This window comes from Pristiophorus japonicus, chromosome 11 (assembly GCF_044704955.1).
Source record: "Pristiophorus japonicus isolate sPriJap1 chromosome 11, sPriJap1.hap1, whole genome shotgun sequence".
NCBI lineage: Eukaryota > Metazoa > Chordata > Chondrichthyes > Pristiophoridae > Pristiophorus > Pristiophorus japonicus.
Genome location: NC_091987.1, coordinates 82,046,251 through 82,074,017, shown reverse-complemented (window position 1 = coordinate 82,074,017; position 27,767 = coordinate 82,046,251). Strand labels below are relative to the sequence as shown.

The 27,767-nt window shown below is 45.7% G+C and overlaps 1 protein-coding gene across 1 annotated transcript in view; it reads left to right on the top strand.

Moving 5' to 3' along the window:
- Positions 1-27,767, top strand: part of alcama (activated leukocyte cell adhesion molecule a) — a 338,861-nt gene that overhangs the window by 283,786 nt on the left and 27,308 nt on the right. The window contains exons 7-10 of the mRNA XM_070893627.1: positions 17,829-17,953; positions 18,758-18,887; positions 20,138-20,250; positions 24,097-24,232. Coding sequence (XP_070749728.1) covers positions 17,829-17,953; positions 18,758-18,887; positions 20,138-20,250; positions 24,097-24,232 — 504 coding nt within the window. The remainder of the gene's footprint in view (positions 1-17,828; positions 17,954-18,757; positions 18,888-20,137; positions 20,251-24,096; positions 24,233-27,767) is intronic.

Below are 27,767 nucleotides of genomic sequence, written 5' to 3'. Positions count from 1 at the left end.
CCCGCCCCAGCACCCAATCTCTCTTCTCTCTCTCCCCCCAGTCTCTCTCTCTCTCTCTCTCTCTCCCCAGTCTCTCTCTCCCCAGTCTCTCTCTCCCCAGTCTCTCTCTCCCCAGTCTCTCTCTCCCCAGTCTCTCCCTCTCTCCCCAGTCGCTTTCTCTCCCCCCCCACTCTCGCTCTCTCTCCCTTCCTCCCAGTCTCTCGCTCTCTTCCCCCTTCCTCCCAGTCTCTCGCTCTCTCCCCCCAGTGTGTGTGTGTCTCTCTTCTCCCCCCCCCCCCCAGTGTGTGTGTGTCTCTCTCTCCCCCGTCTTTCTCTCCCCCCAGTTTGTGTGTGTGTGTGTGTCTCTCTCTCTCTCTCTCTCTCTCTCTCTCTCTCTCTCTCTCTCTCTCTCTCTCTCTCTCTCTCTCTCTCTCTCTCTCTCTCTCTCTCTCTCTCTCTCTCTCTCTCTCTCCCTCTCTCTCCCTCTCTCTCTCTCTCTCTCTCTCTCCCTCCCCGTCTCTCTCTCGCCTTCTCCCCAACCCCCAGTCTCTCTCCTTCTCCTCCCCCCCCAGTCTCTCTTCCCCCTCTCCCCCAGTCTCTCTTCCCCCCTCTCTCTCCCACCCCCCCCTCTCTCTCCCTCTTCCCCCCCCCGTCTCCCTCTTCCCCCCCCCGTCTCCCTCTTCCCCCCCCGTCTCTCTTCCCCCTCCCCCCCAATCTCGCTCTTCCCCCCCCCCCCCCCAATCTTGCTCTCCCTCTCTCCCCTCTAGTCTCTCTCTCCCCCCACCCGCCCTAGTCTCGCTCCCTCTCCCCCAACTCCGTCTCTCTCTTCACCCGCCTCCCCGTGTGTCTCTCTCTTCCCCCCCCCCCCCAGTCTCTCTCTTTCTTCCCCCCCAGTCTCCATCTCTCTCCCCCCAGTCTCCCCCCCCCCCAGCCGCTGTCTCTCTCTCCCCCCAGTCTGTGCCTGTCTCTCGCCCTCCAGTATCTCTCTGTCTCTGTCTCTGTCTCTCCTCTCCTCCTCCCCCCCCCCCCCCCCCGCAGTCTCTCTCCCGCTCCTCTCACCCCTCCCCCCACTCTTTTTCTCTCTACAACCTTTGATTATTTCTCTCCCACAGAAGGCCGTGAAAATGTTTGTGTAGTTAATCACTGCGATATTTTAGGCAAACGTCCCGGAGATAATCTAAAAGCCCTAGAAGCAGCTCCAGCGGCTGGTAGTTTGCCCCCACTTCCGGCTTCCTCGTATGTTGCACTGTGTATACGCGACCAGATCAAGTATGCATGCGCAAAAAGGGGGCGGAGTCTAAGACACACATGCACAGAAGAACACAAAAATGTTGTTGCAAACAATCACTCCGTTTATATAACATCATTCACATTCTCAGGACGACCCACCCAATGGAGTATAGTCAATTTGCATATAGCAAAGCCCCACAATAAGATATCACCAGTTAATCTGTTCTTCGCATTTTAACATCTTATGGAAATTATGGTACCTCTGATAATGCGGCATTCCCACAGTACTAAACTGAAGTATCAGCCTAAGTTTATGCACTCAAGTCCTGCAGTAGGATTCCGAAACAGTGCTACTATTCAACACTGTTATATGTTTGAGGATTGACCTGTATTAACTCTAGTTTACTGTACGTTTTGTTTATAACACATTATAGTAACCTTACCTGCACATCCTGGGTTGTGTTTTCAAGAAGCATACAGTTTACTTGCCACTCAATCTGCGCATGGACCCAAGAATTTCAGTTGCGTCCTGCCATCTGGCATTGTTAACTGTTTTCGCTCCTCAGCTACTGACTCCCTCCCTTTCAAAACCGCCGTAATTAACCACCTGATTTTAAAAAAGCACCCTCGGCCCTAGCCTTTGCAAACTACCACCCCATCTTTAACTTCACTTTCCTTTTCGAAAATTCTTGAACATGTTGGGTGGAGATGAGGAATAATAAGGGGCAAAAGTCATTGGTGGGCGTAGTAGTCTATAATAACAGTAACCTACCAGTCCCCTAACAGTAGCTACACTGTTGGATGGAGTATAAATCAAGAAATAATGTAGGCTTGTAATAAAGGAACGGCAATAATCATGGGTGATTTTAACCTTCACATTGATTGGACAAAGCAAATTGACCAGGGCAGACTCAAGAAAGAGTTTATAGAGTGTATCCGGGATAGTTTCCTTGAACAGTACGTTACGGAGCCAACCAGGGAGCAGGCTATCTTAGATCTGGTACTGTGTAATAAGACAGGATTAATAAACAATCTCTTAGTAAAGGATCCTCTAGGAATGAGTGACCCTAACATGGTTGAATTTCAAATTCAGTTGGAGGGTAAAAAAGTTGGTTCTCAAACCAGTGTCCTAAGCTTAAATAAAGGAGACGACAAAGGTATGAGGGTAAAGTTGGCTAAAGTGGGCTAGGAAAATAGATTAAAGTGTGGGATGGTTGATGAGCAGTGGCAGACATTTAAGGAGATATTTCATAACTCTCAACAAAAATATATCCCAGTGAGAAGGAAAGACTGTAAGAGAAGGGATCACCATCTGTGGCTAACTAAAGAAATAAGGGCATACAATAGATGGTATTAAGTTCCTCCATCCCTATAGCCCCTTGATTATCCACTATTGGGATGTTTTTAGTGTCTTCTAATGTGAAGACCGATACAAAATATTTGTTTAACGTCTCTGCCATTTCCCTATTCTCCATTATTAATTCCCCAGTCTCATCCTCTAGGGGACCAACATTTAGTTTAGCCACTCCTTTCCTTTTTATGTACCTGCAGAAACTCTTACTATCTGTTTTTATATTTCTTGCTAGTTTACTCTCATAATCTATCTTCCCTCTCTATAATTTTTTATAGTTGTTCTTTGCTGGCTTTTAAAAGTTTCCCAATCCTCTGGCCTGCCACTAGTTTTGGGGCAACTTGATTTTTCTGGAGTATCTTAAAAATCCCCATTTTGCACATTCAATTTGCGCCAGTGTAAGTGAGCTAGTTAGGATTTTTTTTTGTTGCGTTTAGTTTTGTTCAAAAGGGGGCGTTACCAGCCACCTACGCCTGTTTTGGCCATTTATGCCACTTTGCACAGCTAATAGTTGCTCCAAACTAACTTAGGCCAGCGTATGTGACCACTTGTGGCCGCACAGAAAACCCTTACGGAGAGTTAAGAAATCAGCGCAGGTAGGTACTTAATGACTTGACTAAAGAATGTGAATAGGATCAAACAGCTATACAGGACATATGACAAACTTCGCAAAGTTAATTTACTATACAACAGAAGCATTCATGGAAACTTAAACTACAAAAATAAAAGAAGCAAAAGACAAAACATATTTACATAATTTTTTCAAAATATCCAAATAAAAAATAGAAATACCTCCTGCTCGTAATTCATATGTTCTTATGTAGGAAAGTATTTTCATCAACAGGGTTAAGGAAAATCTTGAGTAAGCTCATTTAAATTACTGGTTATACAGTTATTATCACCGCCCACCCCCCCCCCGGATCAAAACTCTCTCCCCGCCACCCCCTGATCAAAACTATTCCTTCCGCCCCTGCATCAAAACTCTCCTCATTAAACAAAGCACAACCATCAATAATTTAAAAAAAAAACTTAAGTCCTACCTTCCTAACTCGGCCCAGGAAGTCAGCGGACCGGCCGGTGCAGGAGGCCACTTGGCCAGGGATAGGTGTGGGACCCTCTCTATGACATGCAGCAGCCCGGCACGCGTCGTGAGGCCACTCAGCCTTGGATAGGGGCGGGACATCAGATCCCACGCTGCAGAGGAACTATTGCGCATGCGCAAAACCTCCAATGTGCATGCGTTGAGTTGCCGGCACTCTTTGAAGCGCAGGACCCTAGCTCCACCCTCTAATTGAATTGCCATGCTGCGCCAAGCCATGGGAGAGTCCACAGAGCGGCCAGAATCGGGGGACAATTTTTTGGTGCCGTTTTTATCCTAGGAAGTTCGCGCATCTCACTTGTGTGCGCCGAAAAAACGGGTGGGTCAAATTTGAGCCCACTATCACTAATGAAGTAGTACTTGGTAAAATAGTTGGACTAAAGGCGGACAAGTCCTATGGACCTAATGGCTTACATCCTCGGGTCTTAAATAAAGTGGCTGCATAGATAATGGATGCATTTGTTGTAATCTACAAAATTCTCTGGATTCTGGGGCGATCCCAACGGATTGGAAAACCGCAAATGTAATGCCCCTATTTGAAAAAAGAGGCAGACAAAAAGCAGGAAATTATAGACCAGTTAGCCTAACATCTGTCGTTGGGAAAATGCTGGAGTCTATTATTAAGGAAGCCGTAGCGGGATATTTGGAAAAGCATAATTTAATCAAGCAGAGTCAGCATGGTTTTATGAAAGGGAAATCATGTTTGACAAATTTGCTGGAGTTCTTTGAGGATATAATGGATGTGGTGTATTTGGATTTCCAGAAGGCATTTGATAAAGTGCCACATAAAAGGTTACTGCACAAGATAAAAGTTCACGGGGTTGGGGGTAATATATTAGCATGGATAGAGTTTTGGCTAACTAACAGAAAACAGAGAGTCAAGATAAATGGGTCAGTTTCCGTTTGGCAAAAACTGACCGGTGGGGTGCCGCAGGGATCGGTGCTGGGTCCTCAACTATTTACAATCTATATTAATGACTTGAATGAAAGGACCGAGTGTAATGTAGCCAAGTTTGCTGATGATACAAAGTTGGGTGAGAAAGCAAATTGTGAGGAGGACACAGAAAATCTGCAAAGGGTTATAGACAGGCTAAGTGAGTGGGCAAAAATTTGGCAGATGGAGTATAATGTGGGAAAATGTGAGGTTATCCACTTTAGCAGAAAAAATAGAAAAGCAAATTACAATTTAAATGGAGAAAAATTGCAAAGTATTGCAGTAAAGAGGGACCTGGGGGTCCCTGTGCATGAAACACATAAAGTTAGTATGCAGGCACAGCAAGTAATAAGGAAGGCAAATGAATGTTGGCCTTTATTGCAAGGGGTAGAGTATAAAAGCAGAGAAGTCCTGATACAACTGTACACGGTATTGGTAAGGCAAGGATATTTCCACTTAGGGGAAACTAAAACAAGAGGACATAGTCTTAGATTAAGGGGCCGCCCATTTAAAACTGAGATGATGAAGAATTTCTTCTCTCTGAGGGTTGTAAATCTATGGAATTCTGTGTCCCAAAGAGACAGAATTTTGAGTGATAAGGGAGTAAACGGTTCTGGGGAGCAGGCAGGGAAGTGGAGCTGAGTCCAAGATTAGATCAGCCATGAGCAAACTTGAGGGGCCAAGTGGCCTATTCTTGCTCCTATTTCTTATGTTCTTATGTTGTCACCTTCCAAGAGGGAGATCCAGGCAATGGATTCCACTGCTCCTCCTAGCCCACAAGGAAACTTAAAATGTATACTTACCCTGCTGAGCCTCTTTTGGCCCTGGCTGCTATTCCCAGTAGTTTGGCCTAGCAGAGAAGCCACCACTGCTCCTCCACACTAGCCTTGGGTTAAATTAGCAGACAGGGCCCCGATGATGTCATCGGAGCCTGATCTGCATATGTAAGGGGGACCCCACTAGCTTGGGGTAGGTTCACTTGCCACTTGCAATTTAAAATTGCAGTTGGTCAAAACGGGGCGGGAAAGGAGTGGGTAAGTCCCCTGCATCATTTTAACGCCCCATCACACCTGGTTTCCACCAGGCAAGGAGGGGTTACAATCGAGGCCCATGTTTGAATCTCTCAAATTGGGAGTCTACCCTGCCACAGCATTGAATTGACATCCTTTGTGACTGTGACCATTGCGCTTTATCCCTTCTCGTCCTCCTCAACCCCTCTGCTGGGAACACACAATCCGTCTCCAACACCTTTCCTCTATTGTCCAGCTCAGGGGAATTGCCGTCGCTTGGTTACACTCTTACCTATCCGATTGTAGGCAGAGCATCTCCAGTATTAGCTTCTCTTCCAGCATCGGACTGTTGCCACTGGCTTCTATCCTTGGCCCTCTCCTCTTGCTCATCTATGTGCTGCCCCATGGCAACATTACATGTAAACATGGGGTCAGTTTCCACATATACGATGACGATCCCTCTACTCCCGCAGCATTGTCAGATTACACATCCCATACCCAGTTTCTCCATTTAACTTTGGGGAAGTTTTCCACCCCCACCACATACTCCATTCCTTTGCCACCGATCCCCCCTTTGCAGACATTGCCTCGGGTTGAACCAGAGTTTTGCAGTCTGAGAGTCCTACTCAACCCCTAGCTGAACTTCCAACCCAATATCCTCTCTATCACAAAGACCGTTTTTACTTCCATAACATTGCCCAACTCCAGCGCTGCCTCAGTCTAACTGCCTGTGAAGCTTTGTTCCATGCCTTTGTCACCTCCAGATTCAACTATTCCAGTGCTCTCCTGGCTGGCCTCCTGTTGTGTATGCAATAACTCAATAGACTGAATACTGTAAACTCTGAACAGGTACAAACCTGGCTATACGTTCTTTGGACCCAAAAAGATTACATTACAAGATGGCTGGCCTTTTATACCTGGGACACACACACGTGTGCACAGCCCAATGACCTCCGACAGTGGCGCCACTTGGTGGCTAGTAAATCCAAGCATACATGCATGACACCTCCCAGCCTCCACCCGAGGTGATCTTCAGCTCATCCAAAACTCTGCTGCCCATATCCTGTCCCATTCACCGAAAATCTTGCCCTTGCTGACTCACATTACCCCTCCCCCCAGTCCCGCAATGCCTCTTCTTTAATATTCTGATCTTCATATTTAAATCTGTAACCTCCTCCAGCTTTGCAACTTTGTATTCCTCTGACTCTGGTCTTATTGTACATTCCCCTCCTTTCGCCCCATCATTGGTTGCCGTACCTTCAGTCACCTATGCCCTAAGCTCTGGATTTTGCTCCCTAAAACCATTCGCCTCTTCACCTCCTTCTCTTCCTTTAAAGCTCACCTTAAAATCCACTTTGACCAAGCTTTATTTGTGATAAACCTGTAGGGGAGCAATTATTTGCCCCTGCTTGCTCTATTGATAGCAGAAGACTAGTAGAAGCCACTTCTCAGGGACTTGCTGGAAATCCTCTCGGCAATTGGAGCAGTATGGCACCACTCTGACTTTCCACCAGCAGGTCGAATTGGGTATCACTGATGCACCCTTGCAGGTCCAACCCAAGCATACAGTTGACTCCATGCATGGGATTTGGCATGGGGTCTCTGACACTTGCACTAGTGAAGAGAATCCCAAGAATTTCAGGCCCTTGTATACCCAATGAGAAAGTGAAATGCTGTGAGATGGACTGCCAGTGGACATCTCACTAAACTTTCCCTCAATACCCTTTGGAGTTGGACCTGACTTCTGAGTTATACCGCCATCTTTATCAGTGTGCATGCAATCCCACTTTGCATCAGTGTGAAAGCAGCAGTATAACTGCTCCCTTATTGGGAAGTAAAAGTCTTTCATAATTCACGTTTTCACACAGTATTTTCTGCTCATGTTCATACAAAAAGTAGCTTTCATAAGTGAGCCCATGCTTCACATGATCAGAAACTTGATTTTTTGCTAAGAATCTAGGATATAGTGTGCAGAGGGAGAACAATAAATCTTTTTTCCCCCATTGGTATGTACACTGTAAACTGTATAGGTCACTACATAACTCCTGGAGGCCGAAATTGCCCCGCGCTCGGTTTGGTTCACTTAATTCGAATTAACTGCTTTTTTTTTGCCCGGTGGTAGGCGGATGCTATAGGCCTGGAAGTGGGCACTTTAACTTTTTAAAAAATCATTCGAGGTGGGAGGGAGACGGGAGCGGGGCATTTTGAGTCAGCGCCGCACTGATAATGTCAGCGCGACGTGGATGTGCCACATTGCGCTGATGTGTCGCAACGTCCCTCCCTTTCTCTTAAAGGGGGTGCTGCTGCGAACTCTGCAGCCACTTCCATGGCGCCCACTGGGCCATCAGGGAAGGTTTCGGGCAGGCCAGTGGCCCGGCACTCAAGAGGGGGTGTAGGCAGCCTGGCCAAACCAGCTGCCGCCATTGCTGTGCCGAATGCTTAGTCAGCCGACAAAATTAAAAGATGGTGGCCACGGCACGAGGCCCTCCCCTTTAAGGGCGGACAGGGTGCCACAGCCACCCTTTTCGTCCCGGACGGCGACACATACGGCGATGATGTAATCGGCATGCGTGCCGACCTCTTATCACCCCGCTGGGGGAATTGCCCCGCAGGAGCGAGGTTGGCGCGGGGTGATAAGGGGTTGATATGCACGCCGATGATGTCATCGCCGTGTGTGCCACCGCCCAGGACGAAAAGTAAGGGGCACAGCGCAAACCTGTTTTCGCTGCCATCATCCCTGGGGCAATTCCGGCCGGGTCACTTCCACTGCCTGCCCTTGGGTGAAAAGTCCTTATTTCTACGATGGGCCTTTCTGAAAGGGACAATTTCGGTCCCCCTTATCTCTCTGAAACTGGCAAAATATAACACGTTGACAGATATTACTTAGACTGAAACTATAAATCAAGTTTAAGAAGAAGTAATAGTAATCAGAAGCAAAAAGTGTAAAGCAGCTGATTTAATTAGATTACATAGCCCAACTTTGCCGAACCCCTTTTTTCAGCGCACTAACCTGAAGCGCGCCGACTTTGCGCGCTGGAAAGGGCGCCAGAAAAAAGGAGCATCATCCTGGCTGCTCTTCGGAGTCCCTGGAGTCCTGGCATGACGTGGAGGTTGAAGAGGGGAGGTGGGGGGAGCAACAGGCCAGCGCACAAAGCACTACCGGCACCTACGCGCATGCTCAGTGAGAGGTGCGCGCATGCTCCTGCCCTCCCCAGCGCGTCCTGTGGGCTGTGAGCAGGGCCCAATGCTCGCAGCTCCTATCCCAGGCCGAAGGGACGCCCGATTTCACCGCACCCTATCCCCGGCCAAGGAAACTCCCGCACCGGCCGGCCGGCCCGCTGAGTTCCTGGGCAGGTAAGGACTTTGCTTTTATTTTTTATTTAGTGGCTGTGCTTGAAACTTTTGATTGGAGCGGGGAGGAGGAGAGTTTTGGGGGCGGGGCGGGGGGGGAGGGGAGGAGGAGAGTTTTGGTGCCTTTCCCAGGCAGACTTTAAAGATAAAGTAGGATTTACTTATTTTTTAATTGTATTTTAATGATTTGAGCTTTTCCTTAATGTTTGTTGCTTGGTTGTTGAGGTCCTCTCCAGTTCCCTTCCCTCCCCAATCCCTGCCCTAATGTCTGCCAAATGTGCACTGCTTTTTCTTAACTGCCCGCAAGGTTTTTCAGAGCTGGCCACATACGCTGACCTAAGTGAATTTGGAGTACGTTTTTGCTGGCCAAAGTGGCATAAATGGCCAAAACTGTCGTAAGTGTCTGGGAACGCCCCCTTTTGAAAAATAAACTGACCAAAAAAAAAAATCATACATAAATAACTGACTTACTTTGGAGCAAGTTTTTGGGGAAAATGGCATTTTCTAACTTACACCAGAAAAAACAACTTACTCCAAAAAAACTGATGCAAGTCATGGCCAATGTTGGGCCCACAGTACTTAATTTGCAATATGCTTCCAAAACAATACATGTTCTGAACTCTTAGAATCATAGAAGTTTACAGCACGGAAGGAGGCCGTTTCGGCCCATTGTGGCCATGTCGGCCAACAAGAGACTATCCAGCTTAATCCCACAATCCAGCTCTAGGCCTGTAGGCAGTGAGTTCCAGACCCCCATAACACCCCTCAAATCCCCTCTAAACCTTCGACCAATTACTTTAAATTTATGCCCCCTGGTTGTTGACTCCTCTGCTAAGGGAAATAGACCCTTTCTATCCACTATATCTAGACCCCTCATAATTTTATACACCTCAATGAGGTCTCCCCTCAGCCTCCTCTGTTCCAAAGAAAACAAATCCAGCCTCTCTAATCTGACCTCATAGCTAAGATTCTCCACTCCCTGCAACATCCTCGTAAATCTCCTCTGTACCCTCTCCAGTGCAATCACGTCCTTCCTGTAATGCGGTGTGGCTTAACTAGTGTTTTATACATTTCAAGCATAACCCCCCCCCCCCTCCTCTTGTATTCTATGCCTTGGCTAATAAAGGCAAGCATTCCGTATGCCTTCTTAACCACCTTATCTACCTGACCTACTACTTTCAGGGATCTGTGGACATGCACTCCAAGGTCCCTTGGTTCCTCTACACTTCTCAGTATCCTACCATTTAATGTGTATTCCCTTTCCTTGTTAGTCCTCCCAAAATGCATTACCTCACATTTCTCTGGAATAAATTCCATTTGCCACTGTTCTGCCCACCTGACCAGTTGATTGATATCTTCCTGCAGTCCGCAGCTTTCTTTTTCATTATCAACCACACAACCGATTTTAGTATCGTCTGCAAACTTCTTAATCGTACCCCCTATATTAAAGTCTAGATCATTGATGTATATCACAAAAAGCAAGGGACCTAGTCCTGAGTCCTGCGGAACCCCACTGGAAACATCCTTCCAGTCGCAAAAACACCCATCTAACATTACCCTTTGCTTCCTACCTCTGAACCAATTTTGGATCCAACTTGTCACTTTGTCCTGGATTCCATGGGCTTTTACTTTTGTGACTAGTCTGCCATGTGGGACCTTATCAAAAGCTTTGCTAAAATCCATATACACTACATTATATGCTTTGCCTTCATCGACCCTCCTGGTTACCTCCTTGAAAAATTCAATCAAGTTAGTCAAGATATGACCTTTCCTTAACAAATCCGTGCTGATTGTCCTTGATTAATCCGTGTCATTTATCCTGTCTTTCAGGATTTTCTCTAATAATTTTCCCAACGTTGATGTTAGGCTGACTGGCCTGCAATTACTCAGTCTATCCCTTTCTCGCTTCTTAAATAAAAGGCACCACAATAACAGTCCTATATAAGAACATAAGAAATAGGAGCAGGAGTAGGCCATACTGCCTCTTGAGCCTGCTATGCCATTTAATATGACCATGGCTGATCCAATCATGGACCCAGGTCCACTTCCCTGCCCGCTCCCCATAATCCCTTATCAGTTAAGAAACTGTCTATCTCTGCCTTAAATTTATTCAATGAGCCAGCATCCATGGCTCTCTAAGGCAGTGAATTCCACAGATTTACAACCCTCTGAGAGAAGAAATTCCTCCTCATCTCAGTTTTATTAAATGGGCAGCCCTTATTCTAAGATTATGCCCCCTAGTTCTAGTCTCCCCTATCAGTGGAAACATCTCTGACACCACACCTGAAGCCAGAGAGGATTGGAAAATGATCGTCAAAGCCTCTGCTATTTCCTCTTTTGTTTCACTTAGCAATTTTCTTCCCATAACTTGCCTTGTATCTACTGGCCCTTATAGTAATGCAGGGAGAGGAAAGTGGAGCCCCTAGTCTATAAGCTTGATTATGTGCTTCTTGAAGTCAAGCTGGTACAAAAGGAAATACAAAAAAGTGCCTTCACAATTAATCAAAACAGTCAATTAAGGACAGATTTGAAAGCAATTAGCAGTCTGATGAGTTAGGTGTCTTCCTGAACAGATGGAGCAAGAACTGCTGGCTATTTGTCCTCTATTCTTCAGTAACTTACTCGAACAGAGGGTTTTGCTAGGTTGATGGAAACCACATGGTGGCAGTATCATCGTGTAAACGTGAGAATGAGAAAAGCTATTTCACATGGCCACCTAGACATAGACTCTAATGTATTTAGAGACATCAGAGAAAAGAAGAAATCCCAAAGTTGCATTATTTGAATATTTGAGTCACGGATACTATAGTTCCAGCCTGGCCCATCGGGTGCACATTTTACACCTTTCCCAATACAGAAAAGTATAGACTGCAGTGCCAATAGTCACCGAAGACAATACTGGCAAGCTAGAAATCCTAATTAAAATGTATCATACGATATGAAGCAGGACAGATTTTGGATTTGTCACAGTCGATTCTGCAAAAAAAAAGTGACAGGAACGACACCCAAGACAATCACTTGTTGCCAACTGTGATAAAGCCATTCCAAGTGATCAATCCTGAAGTCAGCTGGCAGTGAGACTTTAAATTAATTAGTTGATTGGTCTATCACAGAGCGATAGTAAAACAGCTGGCATCATTGTGATTAGTGAGTGGTAATAATAAAACTATTAACTTGTATAAAGAGCATGTGATTTATGGCACAGTCAACCTGGTCCAAGGGCCCCTCATGCTCACTTAATGTGGATTACTCCTTAGTCGGGATAACAATGCCTCATTATCCTGTAGTATATTAGCTCCTATATATCACATTTAAAACATTAAAATCATTGAATAACAAAATGTTATTCTGCATTCATTGGCCAACAATCCTGCAGAGGGACGGTAGCATAGTGGTTATCTTACTGGAAGTAATCCAGAGGCCTGGATTAATGATCTGGAGATATGAATTCAAATCCCACCATGGCTGCTGGGAAATTTAAATTAAATTAATTATATAAAAAGCTAGTATCAGTAATGGTGACCATGTGTGATCATGAATTATGAAAAAACCTATCTGGTTCATTAGTGTCCTTGAGGGGAGAGGAATCTGCCATCCTTCACCAGCCTAACCCAGACCTACAGCAATGTGGCTGACTCTTAACTGCCCTCTGAAATGGCCCAGCAAGCCATTCAGTTGTATCAAAGCTGTTATCAAAAACTACAAGAAGAATAAAAGTGGACGGACCACCTGGCATCGACCTGGATTTGGACACAACACCGGCACACGCAGCCCAGGGACTTGTACCAAAATTGGGAGAGCTGTCCCACAGACTAGTCAATCAACAGCCTGACAGTCATACTCACAGAATCATACCTTTTAGCCAATGTCTCAGACTCCTCCATCACCATCGCTGGGTATGCCCAGTCCCACCAGCAGGACAGACCCACAAGTGGTGCTCAGTGGTATACAGTCGCAAAGGAATGGCCTGGGAGTCCTCAACATTGACTCTGGACCCCATGAAGTCTCATGGCATCGGGTCAAATATAGGCCAGGAAACCTCCTGCTGACCACATATCCATGACATAACTAAAACCGCCTGTTTCCACCTCCGTAACATTGCCCGTCTCCGCCCCTGCCTCAGCTCATCTGCTGCTGAAACTCTCATCCGTGCCTTTGTTACCTCTAGGCTTGACTACTCCAAAGCACTTCTGGCTGGCCTCTCACATTCTGCCTCTATGTAAATTAGAGGTGATCCAAAACTCAGCTGCCCGTGTCCTAACTTGCACCAAGTCCCTCTCACCCATCACCCCTGTGCTCGCTGACCTACATTGGCTCCCGGTTAAGCAATGCCTCAATTTCAAAATTCTCGTCCTTGTTTACAAATCCCTCCATGGCCTCGCCCCTCCCTATCTCTTATCTCCTTCAGCCTCACAACCACTCCCCCACCCTGCCCCGAGATATCTGTGCTGCTCAAATTCTGCCCTCTTGAGCATCCCTGATTATAATTGCTCAACCATTAGTGCCTGTGGCTTCAGCTGCCTAGGCTCTGGAACTCCCTCTGTAAATCTCTCCGCCTCGCTACCTCTCTGTCTCTGCTTTGGAGGCAGTTCAGAGAAGGTTCACTAGGTTGATTCTGGGAATGAAGGGGTTGACTTATGAGGAAAGGTTGAGTAGGTTGGGCCTCTACTCATTGGAATTCAGAAGAATGAGAGGTGATCTTACCGAAACGTATAAGATTATGAGGAGGCTTGACAAGGTGGATGCAGAGAGGATGTTTCCACTGATAGGGGAGACTAGAACTAGAGGGCGTGATCTTAGAATAAGGGGCCGCCCGTTTAAAACAGAGATGAGGAGAAATTTCTTCTCTCAGGGGCTTGTAAATCTGTGGAATTCGCTGCCTCAGAGAGCTGTGGAGCTGGGACATTGAATAAATTTAAGACAGAAATAGACAGTTTCTTAAACGATAAGGGGATAAGGCGTTATGGGGAGCGGGTGGGGAAGTGGAGCTGAGTCCATGATCAGATCAGCCATGATCTTATTGAATGGCGGAGCAGGCTCGAGGGGCCATATGACCTACTCCTGGTCCTCTTTCCTATGTTCCTATTTACTCCTTTAAAATGCTCCTTAAAACCTACCTCTTCGACCAAGCTTTTGGTTATCTGCCATAATTTCTTCATATGTGGCTCGGTGACAGATTTTTGTCTTATAAAATTCCTGTGAAACACCTTGGGACGTTTTACTACATTAAGGCGCTGTATAAATACAAGTTGTTGTTGTTGATTAGCACCTACAGCCCTCCCTCAGCTGATGAATCAGTACTCCTCCATGTTGAACAGCACTTGGAAGAAGCACTTAAGGCAGCAAGGGCACAGAATGTACTCTGGGTGGGGAACTTCAATGTCCATCACCAAGAGTGGCTCAGTAGCACCACTACTGACCGAGTCTTGAAGGACATAGCAGCCAGACTGGGCCTGTGGCAGATGGTGAGAACCAACACGAGGGGCGCAAAACCTACTTGACCTTGTCCTTGCCAATCTATTTGTTGCAGATGCATCTGTACATGACAGTATTGGTAGGAGTGACCACCACATGGCCTTGTGAAGACAAAGCCCTGCCTTCACACTAAGGACATCCTCCATCATCAGCTAGAAGTGTCAAGTGGATGATCCATCCCTGCCTCTTCCTGAGGTTCCCACCATCATAGAAGCCAGTCGACAACACCTTCAATCACTTTGCTGATGATTGAGAGTTGAATGATGGGGCAGTAATTGGCTGGATTGGCTTTGTTCTGCTTTTTGTCTTCAGCCAATTCAATTCACTCCATGTGATATCAATAAATGGCTGTGCGTACTGGATACAGCAAAGGCTATGGCCCGACAACATCGCGGCTGTAGTGCTGAACTCTCGTGCTCCAGAATGAGCTCTGTCTCTGGCCAAGCTGTTCCAATACAGCAACAACAACATCTACCCGACAGATTGGAAAATTGCCCAAGTGTATCCTGTCCGCAAAAAGCAGGACAAATCCAATCCAGCCAATTACTGCCCCATCATTCTACTCTCAATCATCAGCAAAGTGATTGAAGGTGTCGTCAACAGTGCTATTAAGCTGCACTTATTCACCAATAACATGCTCACCGATGCTCAGCTTGGGTTTGCCAGCACCACCTGGCTACAGTTCTCATTACAGCCTTGCTCCAAACATGGACAAAAGAGCTGAATTCCAGAGGTGAGGTGAGAATGACCGCCCTTGACATCAAGGCAACATTTGACCAAGTGTGGCATCAAGAGGCCCTAGTAAAATTGAAGTCCATGGGATGCGGGGCAAATTCTCCACTGGCTAGTCATACCTAGCGCAATGGAAGATGGTGGTGGTTTTTGGAGGCCAATCATCTCAGCCCTAGGACATTGCTGTAGGAGTTCCTCAGGGTAGTGTCCTAGGCCCAACCATCTTCAGCTGCTTCATCAATGACCTTCCCTCCATCATAAGGTCAGAAGTGGGGATGTTCGCTGATGACTGCACAGTTTTCAGTTCCATTCGCAACTCCTCAGATAATGAAGCAGTCCATGCCCGCATGTAGCAAGACCTGGATGACATTCAGGCTTGGGCTGATAAGTGGCAAGTAACATTCACGCCCCAACAGTGCCAGGCAAAGACCATCTCTAACAAGAGAGAGTCTAACCACCTCCCCTTGACATTGAATGACATTACCATTGTCTAATCCCCCACCGTCAACATCTTGGGAGTCACCATTGACCAGAAACTTAACTGGACCAGCTACATAAATACCATGACAATAAGAGTCAGAGGCTGGGTATTCTGCAGCGAGTGACTCACCACTTGACTCCCCAGAGCCTTTCCACCATTTACAAGGCACAAGTCAGGAGTGTGATGGAATACTCTCCACTTGCCTGGATGAGTACAGCTCCAACAACACTCAAGAAGCTCACCATGCAGGACAAAGCAGCCCACTTGATTGGCATCCCATCCACCACCTTAAACATTCACTCCCTCCACCACCAGCGCACCTTGTCTGCAGTGTGTACCATCTACAAGATGCACTGCAGTAATTGGCCAATGCTTCTTTGGCATCACTTCCCAAACCTGCGACCTCAACCACCGAGAAGGGCAGCAGGCGTGTGGCAACACCACCACCTCTAAGTTCCCCTCACACCACCTTGAATTGGAAATATACTGCCGTTTATTCATCATTGCTGGATCAAAATTCTGGAACTCCCTCTCTACCTTCAGCACACAGACTGGGACTACCATCACCACACGGACTGCAGCGGTTCAGGATACCTGCTTACCAACACCTTCTTGAGGGCAATTAGGGATGGGCAATAAATGCTGGCCTTGCCAGTGATGCCCATATCCTGTGAATACAGTTTTAAAAATTGCATATACAGCTAGCATAGTCAGAAGTCACAGAAACTGCTGCTTGCTTTGTTTATTTGGTTTATCCTGCACTGACATAGCATGTAATGATGCTACATGGGTAACATGTAATATGGCAGTTAAAATGGTGGTTTATTCCAAATTATTGAAATTACTGGTTTGACTAACTTCATTTACTACAAGGTATACTTACAATAAGCTACATATGAGCAAATGCATATGAGCAATGATGATTTTCCCTCTAGTGCAACAACAACAACAACTTGCATTTTATGTAGTAAAACGTCCCAACACTTCACAGGAGTGTTATCAAACAAAATTTGACATTTGTCCCAATATGTGGCTCAATGACCAAAAACTTGGTCAAAGAGGTAGGTTTTAAGGAGCATCTTAAAGGAGGGAAGAGAAGTAGAGAAGCGGAAATGTTTAGGGAGTGAATTCCAGAGCTTGCGGCCTTGGCAACCGAAGGCACGGCCGCCAATGGTGGAGCGATTAAAATCGGGGATGTGCAATAGGCCAGACTTGGGCTGGAGGAGTTTACAGAGATAGGGAGGGGCGAGGCCATGGCGGGGTTTGAAAACAATGATAAGATTTTTAAAATTGCGGCGTTGTTTATCCGGGAGCCCATGTAGGTCAGCGAGCCCAGGGGTGATGGGTGAGCGGGGCTTGGTGTAATTAGCACACGGGCAGCCGAGTTTTGGATGAGCTTAAGTTATAGAGTGTGGAATGTGGGAGGCTGACCGGGATTGCATTGGAATAGTCCAGTCTAGAAGTAACAATGGCATGGAAGAGGGTTTCAGCAGCAGTTGAGCTGAGCCGAGGCAGTGTCTTTGCGCACTTACCAGAGGGTCAATAATGATTTGGCCCCTATTTGGTGCTTCACTCGAGTGACATGGTTGAAATCATGACAACTCAGGAATGTGGCTGGCTATGGACATAAACTTGTGGCCTTTGATGTGACATCCCCATTAAAGAAAGAAAACAAGCTTTAAAAAACCCTGCCCTGTGAACGTGTTTCTGATTGCTTGGTGAGTCTATCCAGTCAATGAGTGAATCATACAGACAAGACTCCAGGTTGAATCCTGTCTGTGCTGAAGTGGCTTGCACGAGGTATGGCATTGTCAATATTGCCCCCATAATTAAATTGTATCTTTGCAAGAAGCTCAAAACAGCAGGACATAGGACTTAAAGCTTCTTTCCTCTCTCTCTCCCCAAGGTGCACGCCCTAGTATGGACCACCCCCGGTCTGCGTATGCGCAGCAGTAGGGTGCTACAATGGCCCCTGTGCTTCTGGAGTAGGAAGGGGACAAATTAGCCAAATTTCCTGTCCCTAATTACTACAGAATGATAGATTGCTCTCCAGTCATGTGGCAGTGTATAATAAGGGCCCTATTTGTTGAATAACATAGAACTATTTCACTTTAGTATGAAATATGCAAAGGATACTTGGGGCTATAAGAGCTAACTTCTACTATTGTTTCTCCTTTTTTGTTCAGACAACACTTCAAAGGTTTCATTGCAGGTGTCACCAGCACAAGGCATTGCAGAGGGGACAAATGTTACACTATCATGCTCAGGTGATGGGTACCCTTCACCAGACAAATTCACCTTCACCAAAGACGTAAGTCAAATATAATTATTAGATTAGTCTTAATTCGTCCTCCATTTATTTATATTTTTTTAGCTCCCTTTTCTCTTTATTTGTAAATGTCATATACCCTTCTCCCAGCTAAGCCCACCCCTGTCGCATCATTTGCTTTGTAAGGGGTGGATGGAAGTTCCACTACTCACAGGTTGATTTTGAAACAACGGGGGTTTTGCCAGTCTCCCACCGGAGTTGAGGAGACCAGCGGGATTTAGAGCCACGATATGGACATCTATATGTATTATAGCTTCATAAAGTGTGTGTGTGAATGTATACCTATATCTATAATAGCTAAATAAAATGTAAATGTACAGTCTTGAGAACCCAGTACATTTTTTTAAATTAATAACCACACACCTAAGAAAAAACTTTTTTACACAGCGAGTGGTTAAGATCTGGAATGCACTGCCTGATAGGGTGGTGGAGGCTGACTCAATTTTATCTTTCAAAAGGGAGTTGGATAGTATTTGAAGGAAATAAATTTGCAGGGCTACAGGGAAAGGGCAGGGGAGTGGGACTAGCGGAGAGTCTGCACGGGCTCGACGGGCCGAATGGCCTTCTTCTGTGCTGTAACTATTCTATGATTTCTGTGACTTTACTTAAAGATGGGTTATTATACTTCATTGTTAAGGCCTTGTTTCACATCAATAACATGTTTTCAAGATTGGTAAGTGTCCTGACCGACAGCAGACTTACGAATATGGAACGTTTCATTTGTGGCGTCCACTTTATAATAATCAGATGTGTATTGAACATATGTCTACTTTATCAATTTCATAGGGACAGGAGAAAGCTGTCGGCACAAACCATTATGAGCTGATTAATGTGACGCAAGAGGATACCGGTGAATACGCATGTTCACCATATGATAACCCTGACATAAAGGATCCTGTTAACATCACTGTGCACTGTAAGCAATTTATTTTTACATAGAAATATTTATGGATTTTTTTTTTTTGTCCTGCTTTTTTAAGTTTGAGTACATGTATTTCCTGCTTTTTAAAGTTTGAGTACATGTATTTCCTAGCTTGAGTAATGCTTACTAGAATAGGCTGGCATTTTCCTGCCACATAATTGTGGATATGTTTAGTCGTCCATTACGAAGGAAGTGAGACTAGCCTCTGTGATAGCTGTTAAAATCATATTCACTGTAACAACTCCACTTGGCAACAAGCTTCTGAAAACCTGGTTTTCTGCTTGATTGTGGTACTTTGATTTACCTGTTAAAATCATCAGAAATCCAAAATAAATGTCTGAGATTTGGATCTTTTGCGTGAATGCCTGAAATGAATACAGGGAATTTCAATACAATTCCCAATGGATCTGAGTCCATTACACAAAACTAGCAATAATTCAACTCCATTATCCACAATCTAGAAGAATAACTAAAATCAGTACATTTCTATTTATTATTATTTTTCCACATAAACTGGCATTAGTCATCCTGAAAAAAGTGATGGAATTAAAGGGTCAGTAGCAGTCATGGATACGAAATTGGTGAAGGGACAGAAAGCAGAGAATCGTGGTGAACAGTGCTTTAACAGATTTTCATTTCTATTGATGTTGATGGAAATGAAAGTTGGGAGAGATGTAAAACGGGCTGTCAATTCGCTGCCACTCCTTTTACGCTATTACAGTCAGAATTACCCCCAGGGAGTTGAAACGTACTTGGAATTCCCACTCCTCATCATCACTCATTGCTGGAAGTGCATATGTATGGATGCTGGTTGATAACCAGATTGGTCTCAACTGTACTACTTTCCATAGGTTTTCCATTCTTTATTAATATCCAGTGACCACTGCTGGAAGTGTATGTGAATGGATATCGGGCAAAGACGAGATTGGGCTTGGCTGTAAATCTCTTTTATAGTGAAATAGCCTACCAACACTCAGGGCTCATGCATGTAGACTGGCCCCTTGGTTAAGGTACCAAATGATGATGCCCAGTGCCTGTGGAATTATAGCCCAGCAAGGAGGCAACAATTTCAAGAGAGGAGGGGAAGAGAGGGCGGAAACTTTGCAGAGACAATCACCAACATAAAAGGTTTCTGACTCTTTAAAAACTCCACAGTTTTAATCTGGGGAAACAAGTGACCTTGAAATATATGGAATCTGATGAAGTGGAGAAGTAGTAACTTAAAAATATCCTATTATTAACAGACTTGGCCTTGACTATGAATCCTAGTGAAAACATCTCCAAGCTGGTTGGGGAGAATATAACCCTGGAATGTATCGCTGTCTCCTCTGGAACTGTGGATGTTACCCTGATGAAAGTAAGCTGCTGAATATTGCTTCCAACCTATGCTAAACAGCTAGAATTAATGCTCACGAATTTGGTCAGATTGTTGATATGATGTGTGAAAGAATTGAGGAGTGAATGTCAAAATTTAGCCCCTCAAATGCCCAAAGCCCTTCCTCAAATTAGTCCATCTTTACTTTGACGGTTGCTAAGGTTTCAATAATAATTTACTAACCTCCTGGGAGATGATTTTATATTTTCTGCTTTACTCCCTTCACTTTTCCTTTCTGTAAACTCCTTCGAATAGATTTGAACTAAAGGCAGAGACCAGATGGGCAGAACGTGCTTTCCACTTGCCCGTTGTTGCCAGTGTGAGGCCCGAGCCATTTTGAGGCCTGGGTCGGAGTTACGTTCTGCCGATGAGCTGCAGCCGCCAAATGGGAGTCTAGCAGTAGCTCCTCGGTTCTGGGAGGATGGGAAATTGACCAGCTTCCATGTTGAGCCGGCTGATAATCAGAGCCTGGAGGAGGTGGGAGGTAATCTGGGGGAGGTCCTTGGATGGGCTGGTAGCATTTTTGTGGGCCTGCAGGAGCACGCTTTGTCCATTAGTACCTCCAAATTGCAATCGGTGTCCTATGTACATCATAGATGTAGTGGCTGGAGCGGCAAGGTTAATGGGGCAGAGAGTGGCTCAATACCATTTTTGGATCACTATTGCCACGTTTACATTGGCTGGGGAGTTAAAATTAGTCCCCTTCAGTCATGTACCAATCATACCCCTTTTCCCCGCTTTTTGTTTTCGCTGTCCCTTTTCATTGTTATTTTCTCTTGATTTTTTAGACCCTCTCTTTTTCTTTGCCACCCCTTTTTCTTTCAGGAAATAACATTTTGGGATACAGTATAGGAGTAATTTGTGACATGCCATATGGTAAGTGTAGCATGCTTTGCAGGAACAGTTTCCCAAAGCTCTCTATCACTAGTGTTTTCCTCACCTCATGCCTGGATCTGTTGACAGAGATGGATTGTTACGATGAGTCAATAACTCCATTATCATTGTATCATGCAACTATCAGGATGGTAGAAGTCGAACTAGATGCACTGTGGTCTTTTTTGTCTAGCATTTCCTTTGTTCCTATTTTTTTTCTCTTTTTTCTTTCTATTCGTTTTCCTTGATTTTCTCTCCCTAGATTTTTCTTTCCCTCATTGTCTCTCCTTTACATTTCCTTTCCTTTGGCTTTCCTTTTCCTCTTTTCTGAACAAACAAAAATAGAAGCAAGAAAATACCATTCAGTCTATCAATGCCCAGTCTATCCATTGGACGTCACAGTGTCCTTTCCAATTGCTTGTAATGCTAATTTATGGGAAGACCAAAAACAGAAAAAACTCGTCAATTTCAGGGAAAATGCTGGGAAATTCCTCCCAACTCATTTTAAGCAAATTTCAAGAGATTGTTGTTTCCCATAATGGCACTTAACGAACTTCCTCTTTCTCGTCCTCTGAATATGTTCTAATGTCCTTTCCCTTGGTTTTCTAACCATCACTTCTTCTCTTCCTTGGATTTGCTCTGCCTCTTTTTCTCTTTTCCTTCTGATATGAAATTCCCGATTTACTCATAAGCAGAACCTAGGGTCCACTATTCCAAGGCACAGCACATTGGAACTCCAACAATACTCAGTTAGATGGCCATCCAGGAGAACTCAACTCACAATTTGAACAATGCGCTAACCAGTTGGCGATGGTGGTGGGTGCTACAGAGTAAGTACAATAGCTTTGCATGGCATAAGAGGAGATCTCAAAGGTATTGATTGGAAGATAGAAGACATCTGTCCCATTTGTTTTGTTTGTTTTAAGGATATTGGTGGGTACTAACATTAGGGATGAAAGACAGTTTGGTCTTTCTCGTCTTTCTTCAAGGTAGCAAAATTCCACTGCAGATTCAACTATTGGTGTATAAGACATGTGTCCATACAATTTTTCTTCACAGTTCAGAACTCCTAGACAACAATGTAAGCGCTTCCCTCAGCCCATGGGTGAGATCTACTGCCAAGCTGTGAGGATTTGTAGCAAAGGGGGAAGCTGTTTCAGGGAGAGAAGGATCTGGTCTGCAATAACCTACCACTAAGTACTTTAAAGGGGTAATTAGCCTCATGGTGGTCTTTACTTGCTCTTATCTTTGTCCTGATGAGGACCATGATTAACCAATTAGGGGAAGAAATTGGCCTCCTTTGCACCTCCGGGGAACGATAACGGGGCACTAAGGGCTTACCGACCGGGCGCGGCAAAATCACTGAAGCCTGCAAACTTCCATGGTGGGTTAGCGCTGGCGCTAAAACTTACTGCCTTGATCTGTTGCGTCCCAGAGATCGTGACATCATCGGGTACGCAGCTCCCCGTTATCGCCCCAGATGTAAAATTCGCTTCCGCCTCCTGCAGCATCACCGGTTGTCAATAACGGCAGCTGCAGGAGGCATTGTCACCTCGTCTGGCCGCTTGGGGAGCGCTAATTAAAGGCAGTGGTGGTCAGGTAGGCCAAAATTTAATTATGTCCAAAATTTAATTATGTCCCCAGTGTACTGTATTTTGATTTTTTTCTGGCCTGCGATTTCTCAGCTCTGCTTTCTGAGTGCTTTGGGCTGATGTCCACGTCCAAGGGGCCGTCGACGACCATTCCCAGCCTTAGCCTTCAATGACCGCAGCATTGGACCTTTCCTTTAAGTGAGGGAAGGAGGCTATAAAACCGGCAGAGCTGCACGGAACATTGTGCACCGCTCTACCACTACCGCCACTCTCGCTTCCTTCACCATCTTCCGGATGAGATGTTAAACCGAGGCCCCGTCTGCTCTCTCACGTGGACGTAAAAGATCCCATGGCACTATTTCGAAGAAGAGCAGGGGAGTTATCCCTGGTGCCCTGGCCCATATTTAGCCCTCAATCAACATAACAAAAACAGATTATCTGGTTATTATCACATTGCTGTTTGTGGGAGCTTGCTGTGTGCAAATTGGCTGCTGTGTTTCCCACATTACAACAGTGACTACACTCCAAAAGTACTTCATTGGCTGTAAAGTGCTTTGAAACGTCCGATGGTCATAAAGGCACTAATAAAATCAAAATCTTCTTAAGGGAAGTGGTATTGCTTGATTTAGCGCTCCACTTCTCTCTTGGAGCGCTAAACCGGAATTCCCGTTGGAATCAGTTGTGTAGCGCTCCACGATACTTTTGCACTCCCACAAAAGTTATCACCCCAAACCGGACGCTACGCAATTTCTAGCCCTTAGTGACAAGTAAGCCAGGTATGCAGCATTATGTTGACTGTCTGAAACATCAAGGTGGCTGGCACATTGCACTGTGCCAGGGTCGGTCCTTCCACCACGCTGAAAACAAATGTTTGTTGTTGTTGTGTATCCCTAAAGCATGCACTCCCATGTTCCGCCAACAGGGAGCTCATCCCCTGAAGTCCCAAGGGATCCCAGCATCCCTTGGGAGCACTGTATATAAGCCGGCCCCTAAGGCCTGTTCCTCACTCTGGAGTGTATTATTAAAGACTGAGGTCACTGTTACTTTAACCTCCCTGTGTGTAGCCTCATCTGTGTTAGGAACACAATAGTTGTAATTCTGATTAGGCAGCTTTGAGATTTGGGACCACACTGCTGGAGACTGGGAATAAGAATCCTGCTGAGTGAGCTCAATTCTCTAGTGAAAGTAAATTGTTGTACAAACGATGATTGTATACAGGCTGATAGTTGAATTATGTGTTGCACGGATGTCCTGTGCTCCTCTCTAGGCTGTGGTCATTCCTTGCACTTCTAGTTCTTCCAGAAGTTAAATCTTGGCCTGTTTTAATACAGTATGCTTCTGACCTGTTCTTTCTGTGCTTCAGAAAAACAAGGTTTTCCAAAACCCCTTCACAGTGGAGTCACTGCAGTACTCACATTCTGGTACTTACACCTGCCAAGCCAAAATAAAGGAAGTGAAAGAAATGAAGAGAGAAAAAACTGTAATCGTACGAGTGGAAGGTAATACTGCAGCATTGATGTATACCACTCAGGCCCATTGTACACTGTTTTCTGGCTATTTTCTCCCCTACTTTTCTGAAAGTAGTAATTCTGAGTTATAGTTCCAGGAGTACCAGTCATCTTCCAGTATCCCACTATGTACCCCACTCTTTGGCCCCAAGTTTCCACACGCGGCAAAACAGGCGCCCCTCCGAGCTGGGCGCCCATTTTTCGCGCCGAAAACGGCGTCTGAAAAAAAACGCGCTATTCTCGAGCGCTTTTCAGCTCGATGTCAGCTTGGCGCGGCGCCCAGGGGGCGGAGCCTACCACTCATGCTGATTTTGTAAGTAGGAGGGGGCGGGTACCATTTAAATGAGTTTTTTTCATGCCGGCAACCCTGCGCGTGCGCGTTGGAGCGTTCGCGCACGCGCAGTGTGAAGGAAACATTGGCACTCGGTCATTTTTGTAGTTCTTTGTAGCTGTTCAATTTTTAACATTTTTTAATAAAACCACATTGCCCTTCGATGATCAGCACTGGGGCTCCTTGCAGCAGTGAAAAGGTTGCAGGAAGCCTCAGAAGTTGAGGCAGCCGTTTCCCGACGGGCCCGACCGATGGCAGGGGGGCCTCCCCCCCGCCCCCCGCTGCCGTCGGGAATGGCTGCCTCAACTTCTGAGGCTTCCTGCAGCCTTCTCACTGCCTCCCCCCCGCTGCCTCCCCCCCCCCCCCCCCCCTGCCGTCGGGAACGGCTGCCTCCACCCCGCTGCCGCCGGTCGGGCCCTTACTGTCTCCCCCCCCCCCTACCGTCGGGAACGGCTGCTGCCGCCGGTCGGGCCCTTACTGCCTCCCCCCCCCCCTGCCGTCGGGAACGGCTGCTGCCGCCGGTCGGGCCCTTACTGCCTTCCCTCCCCTGCCGTCGGGAACGGCTGCTGCCGTCAGTCGGGCCCTTACTGCCTTCCCTCCCCTGCCGTCGCTGAACCCAATCCTGTCCTCATCTGACGTCCATGCATATAGTTTCCAGGATCACTCAATAGCAGTCGAGTTATTTTGCTTGCCCTGTGGTGCTGAGGCCTATTATAGTGCCCATACTAGCACTTTGGCTGAGATCAGCTAAGTCAACACAGATGAGAAATTGAACTTGGGACCTTCCGAGTCTGTGTGAATCAATATGATACCAGGGGTGGGCCTTTTACCAGTTGAGATACTGAAGTGCTTTATTAGATACACCTTAAGCAGTCTAGAATAAGTTGGGGTAAGTGGACAATTAGAACATAGAACATGGAAATTTACAGCGCAGAAGGAGGCCATACTGGCCTATCGTGGCCGCGCCGGCCGACAAAGTGTCACGCAGCCCTCTGTCAGCAGCCCTAAAGGTTACATATAAACCTATGAACAATGACGGTAAGGCAAAGAGCACCCAGCTCAACCAATTCGCCACACACAACTGCAACACCCCTTATACTAAAACATTCTACACTCACCCCAACCAGAGCCATGTGATCTCCTGGGAGAGGCAAAAACCAGATAAAAATCCAGGACAATTTAGGGAGAAAAAATCTGGGAAAATTCTTCTCCGACCCATCCAGATGATCGAAACTAGTCCAGGAGATCACCTTGGCCATATTCTATTCCCTGCAGTACTTACCATTATATTTGCTCCATCCAACAAAAGGTCATCCAGTCTAATTCCAATTACCAGTTCTATAACCGTAACCCTGCAGGTTACTGCACTTTTAAGTGTCCATTCAACCATCTCTTAAAAGTGGTGAAGGTTTCTGCATCCACCACTCTTCCAGGCAACGACTTCCAGATCCTCACAACACTCTGCATAAAGAAGCCCCTCCCCCCTTAAATCCCCTCCAAACAGTCCACCAACCACCTTAAAACTATGTCCCCTCATAATAGACCCCTCCACCAATGGAAATAGACCCTTACTATCCACTATATTTTGTACACCTCAATGAGGCCTCCTCTCAACCTCCAATGAGAACATACTCAGCCTATCCAATCTGTCCGCATAACTGAGACTTTCCATTCCAGGCAGCATTCTAGTAAATCTCCTCTTCACCCTCTCTCGTGCAATCACGTCCTTCCTATAATAAGGCGACCAGAACTGCACGCAATACTCCAGCTGTAGCCTACAAAGTATTATACAATTGAAGCATAACCTCCCTGCTCTTATATTCTATGCCTCTCACCAATAAAGGCAAGCATTCCGTATGCCTTCTTAACCACCTTATCCACCTGGCCTGCTACTTTCAGGGATCTGTGGACAAGCACTCCAAGATCCCTTTGTTCATCTACACTATTAAGTGGCTTACTGCTTAATGTGTATACCCTTTCCTTATTAGTCCTCCCAAAGTGCATCACCTCACACTTCGCCGAATTAAATTCCATTTGCCACTGCTCTGCCTACCTGACCAGTAGGTTGATATCCTCCTGCAGCCCATGATTTTCCTCTTCATTATCAACCACGCAGCCAATTTTACTATCATCTGCAAACTTCTTAATCATACTCCCGATATTCAAATCTAAATCATTGACATATACTACAAAAAGCAAGGGTCCCAGTACTGAGCCCTGCGGAACCCCACTGGAAACATCCTTCCAGTCACAAAAACATCCATCAATCATTATCCTTTGCTTCCTTCCTCCAAGCCAATCTTGGATCCAACTTGACACTTTGCCCTTTATCCCATGGGCTTTAACCTTCATGACCAGTCTACCATGTGGGACCTTATCAAAAGCCTTGCTAAAGTCCATTTATACTACATCGTACACACTACCCACATCGACCCTCTTAGTTACCTCCTCAAACAATTCAATCACGTTAGTCAGACACGGTCTTCCCTTAGCAAATCCATGCTGACTGTTCCTAATTAATTCTTGCCTTTCCAAATGCAGATTTATCCTGTCTTTCAGGACTTTTTCCAATAATTTTCCCACCACTGAGGTTAGGCTGACAGGTCTGTAATTACTCGTCCTGTCCCTTTCTCCCTTCTGAAACAAGGGTACTACATTTGCAGTCCTCCAATCCTCCAGCACCATGCCCAGATCCAAAGAGGACTGGAAAATGATGGTCAAGGCCTCTGCTATTTCCTCTTTTACTTCTCTCAACAGCCTGGGCTGCATTTCATTCAGGCCTGGGGACCTATCTACTTTCAAAGCTGCTAAACCCCTTCATACTTCCTCTCTCATTATATTTATTTCATCCAGAATATCACACTCCTCCTCTATAGCAGTATCTGCATTGCCCTTTCCTTTGTGAAAACAGATGCAAAGTATTCATTAAGAACCCTCCAAACATCTTCAGCCTCCACACAAAGATTACCCTCATGGTCTCTAATAGGCCCTACCCTTTCTTTAGTTACTCTCTTACTCTTAATATATTTATCGAACATCTTAGAGTTTTCCTTAATTTTACTGGCCAAGAATTTCTCATGCTCTCTCTTAGCATTCCGAATATCCTTTTTAATTTTGCCTCTTAACTTTCTATATTGCTCTAAAGATTCTATAGTATTTAGCCATTGATATATGACATAAGCATCCCTTTTTTTC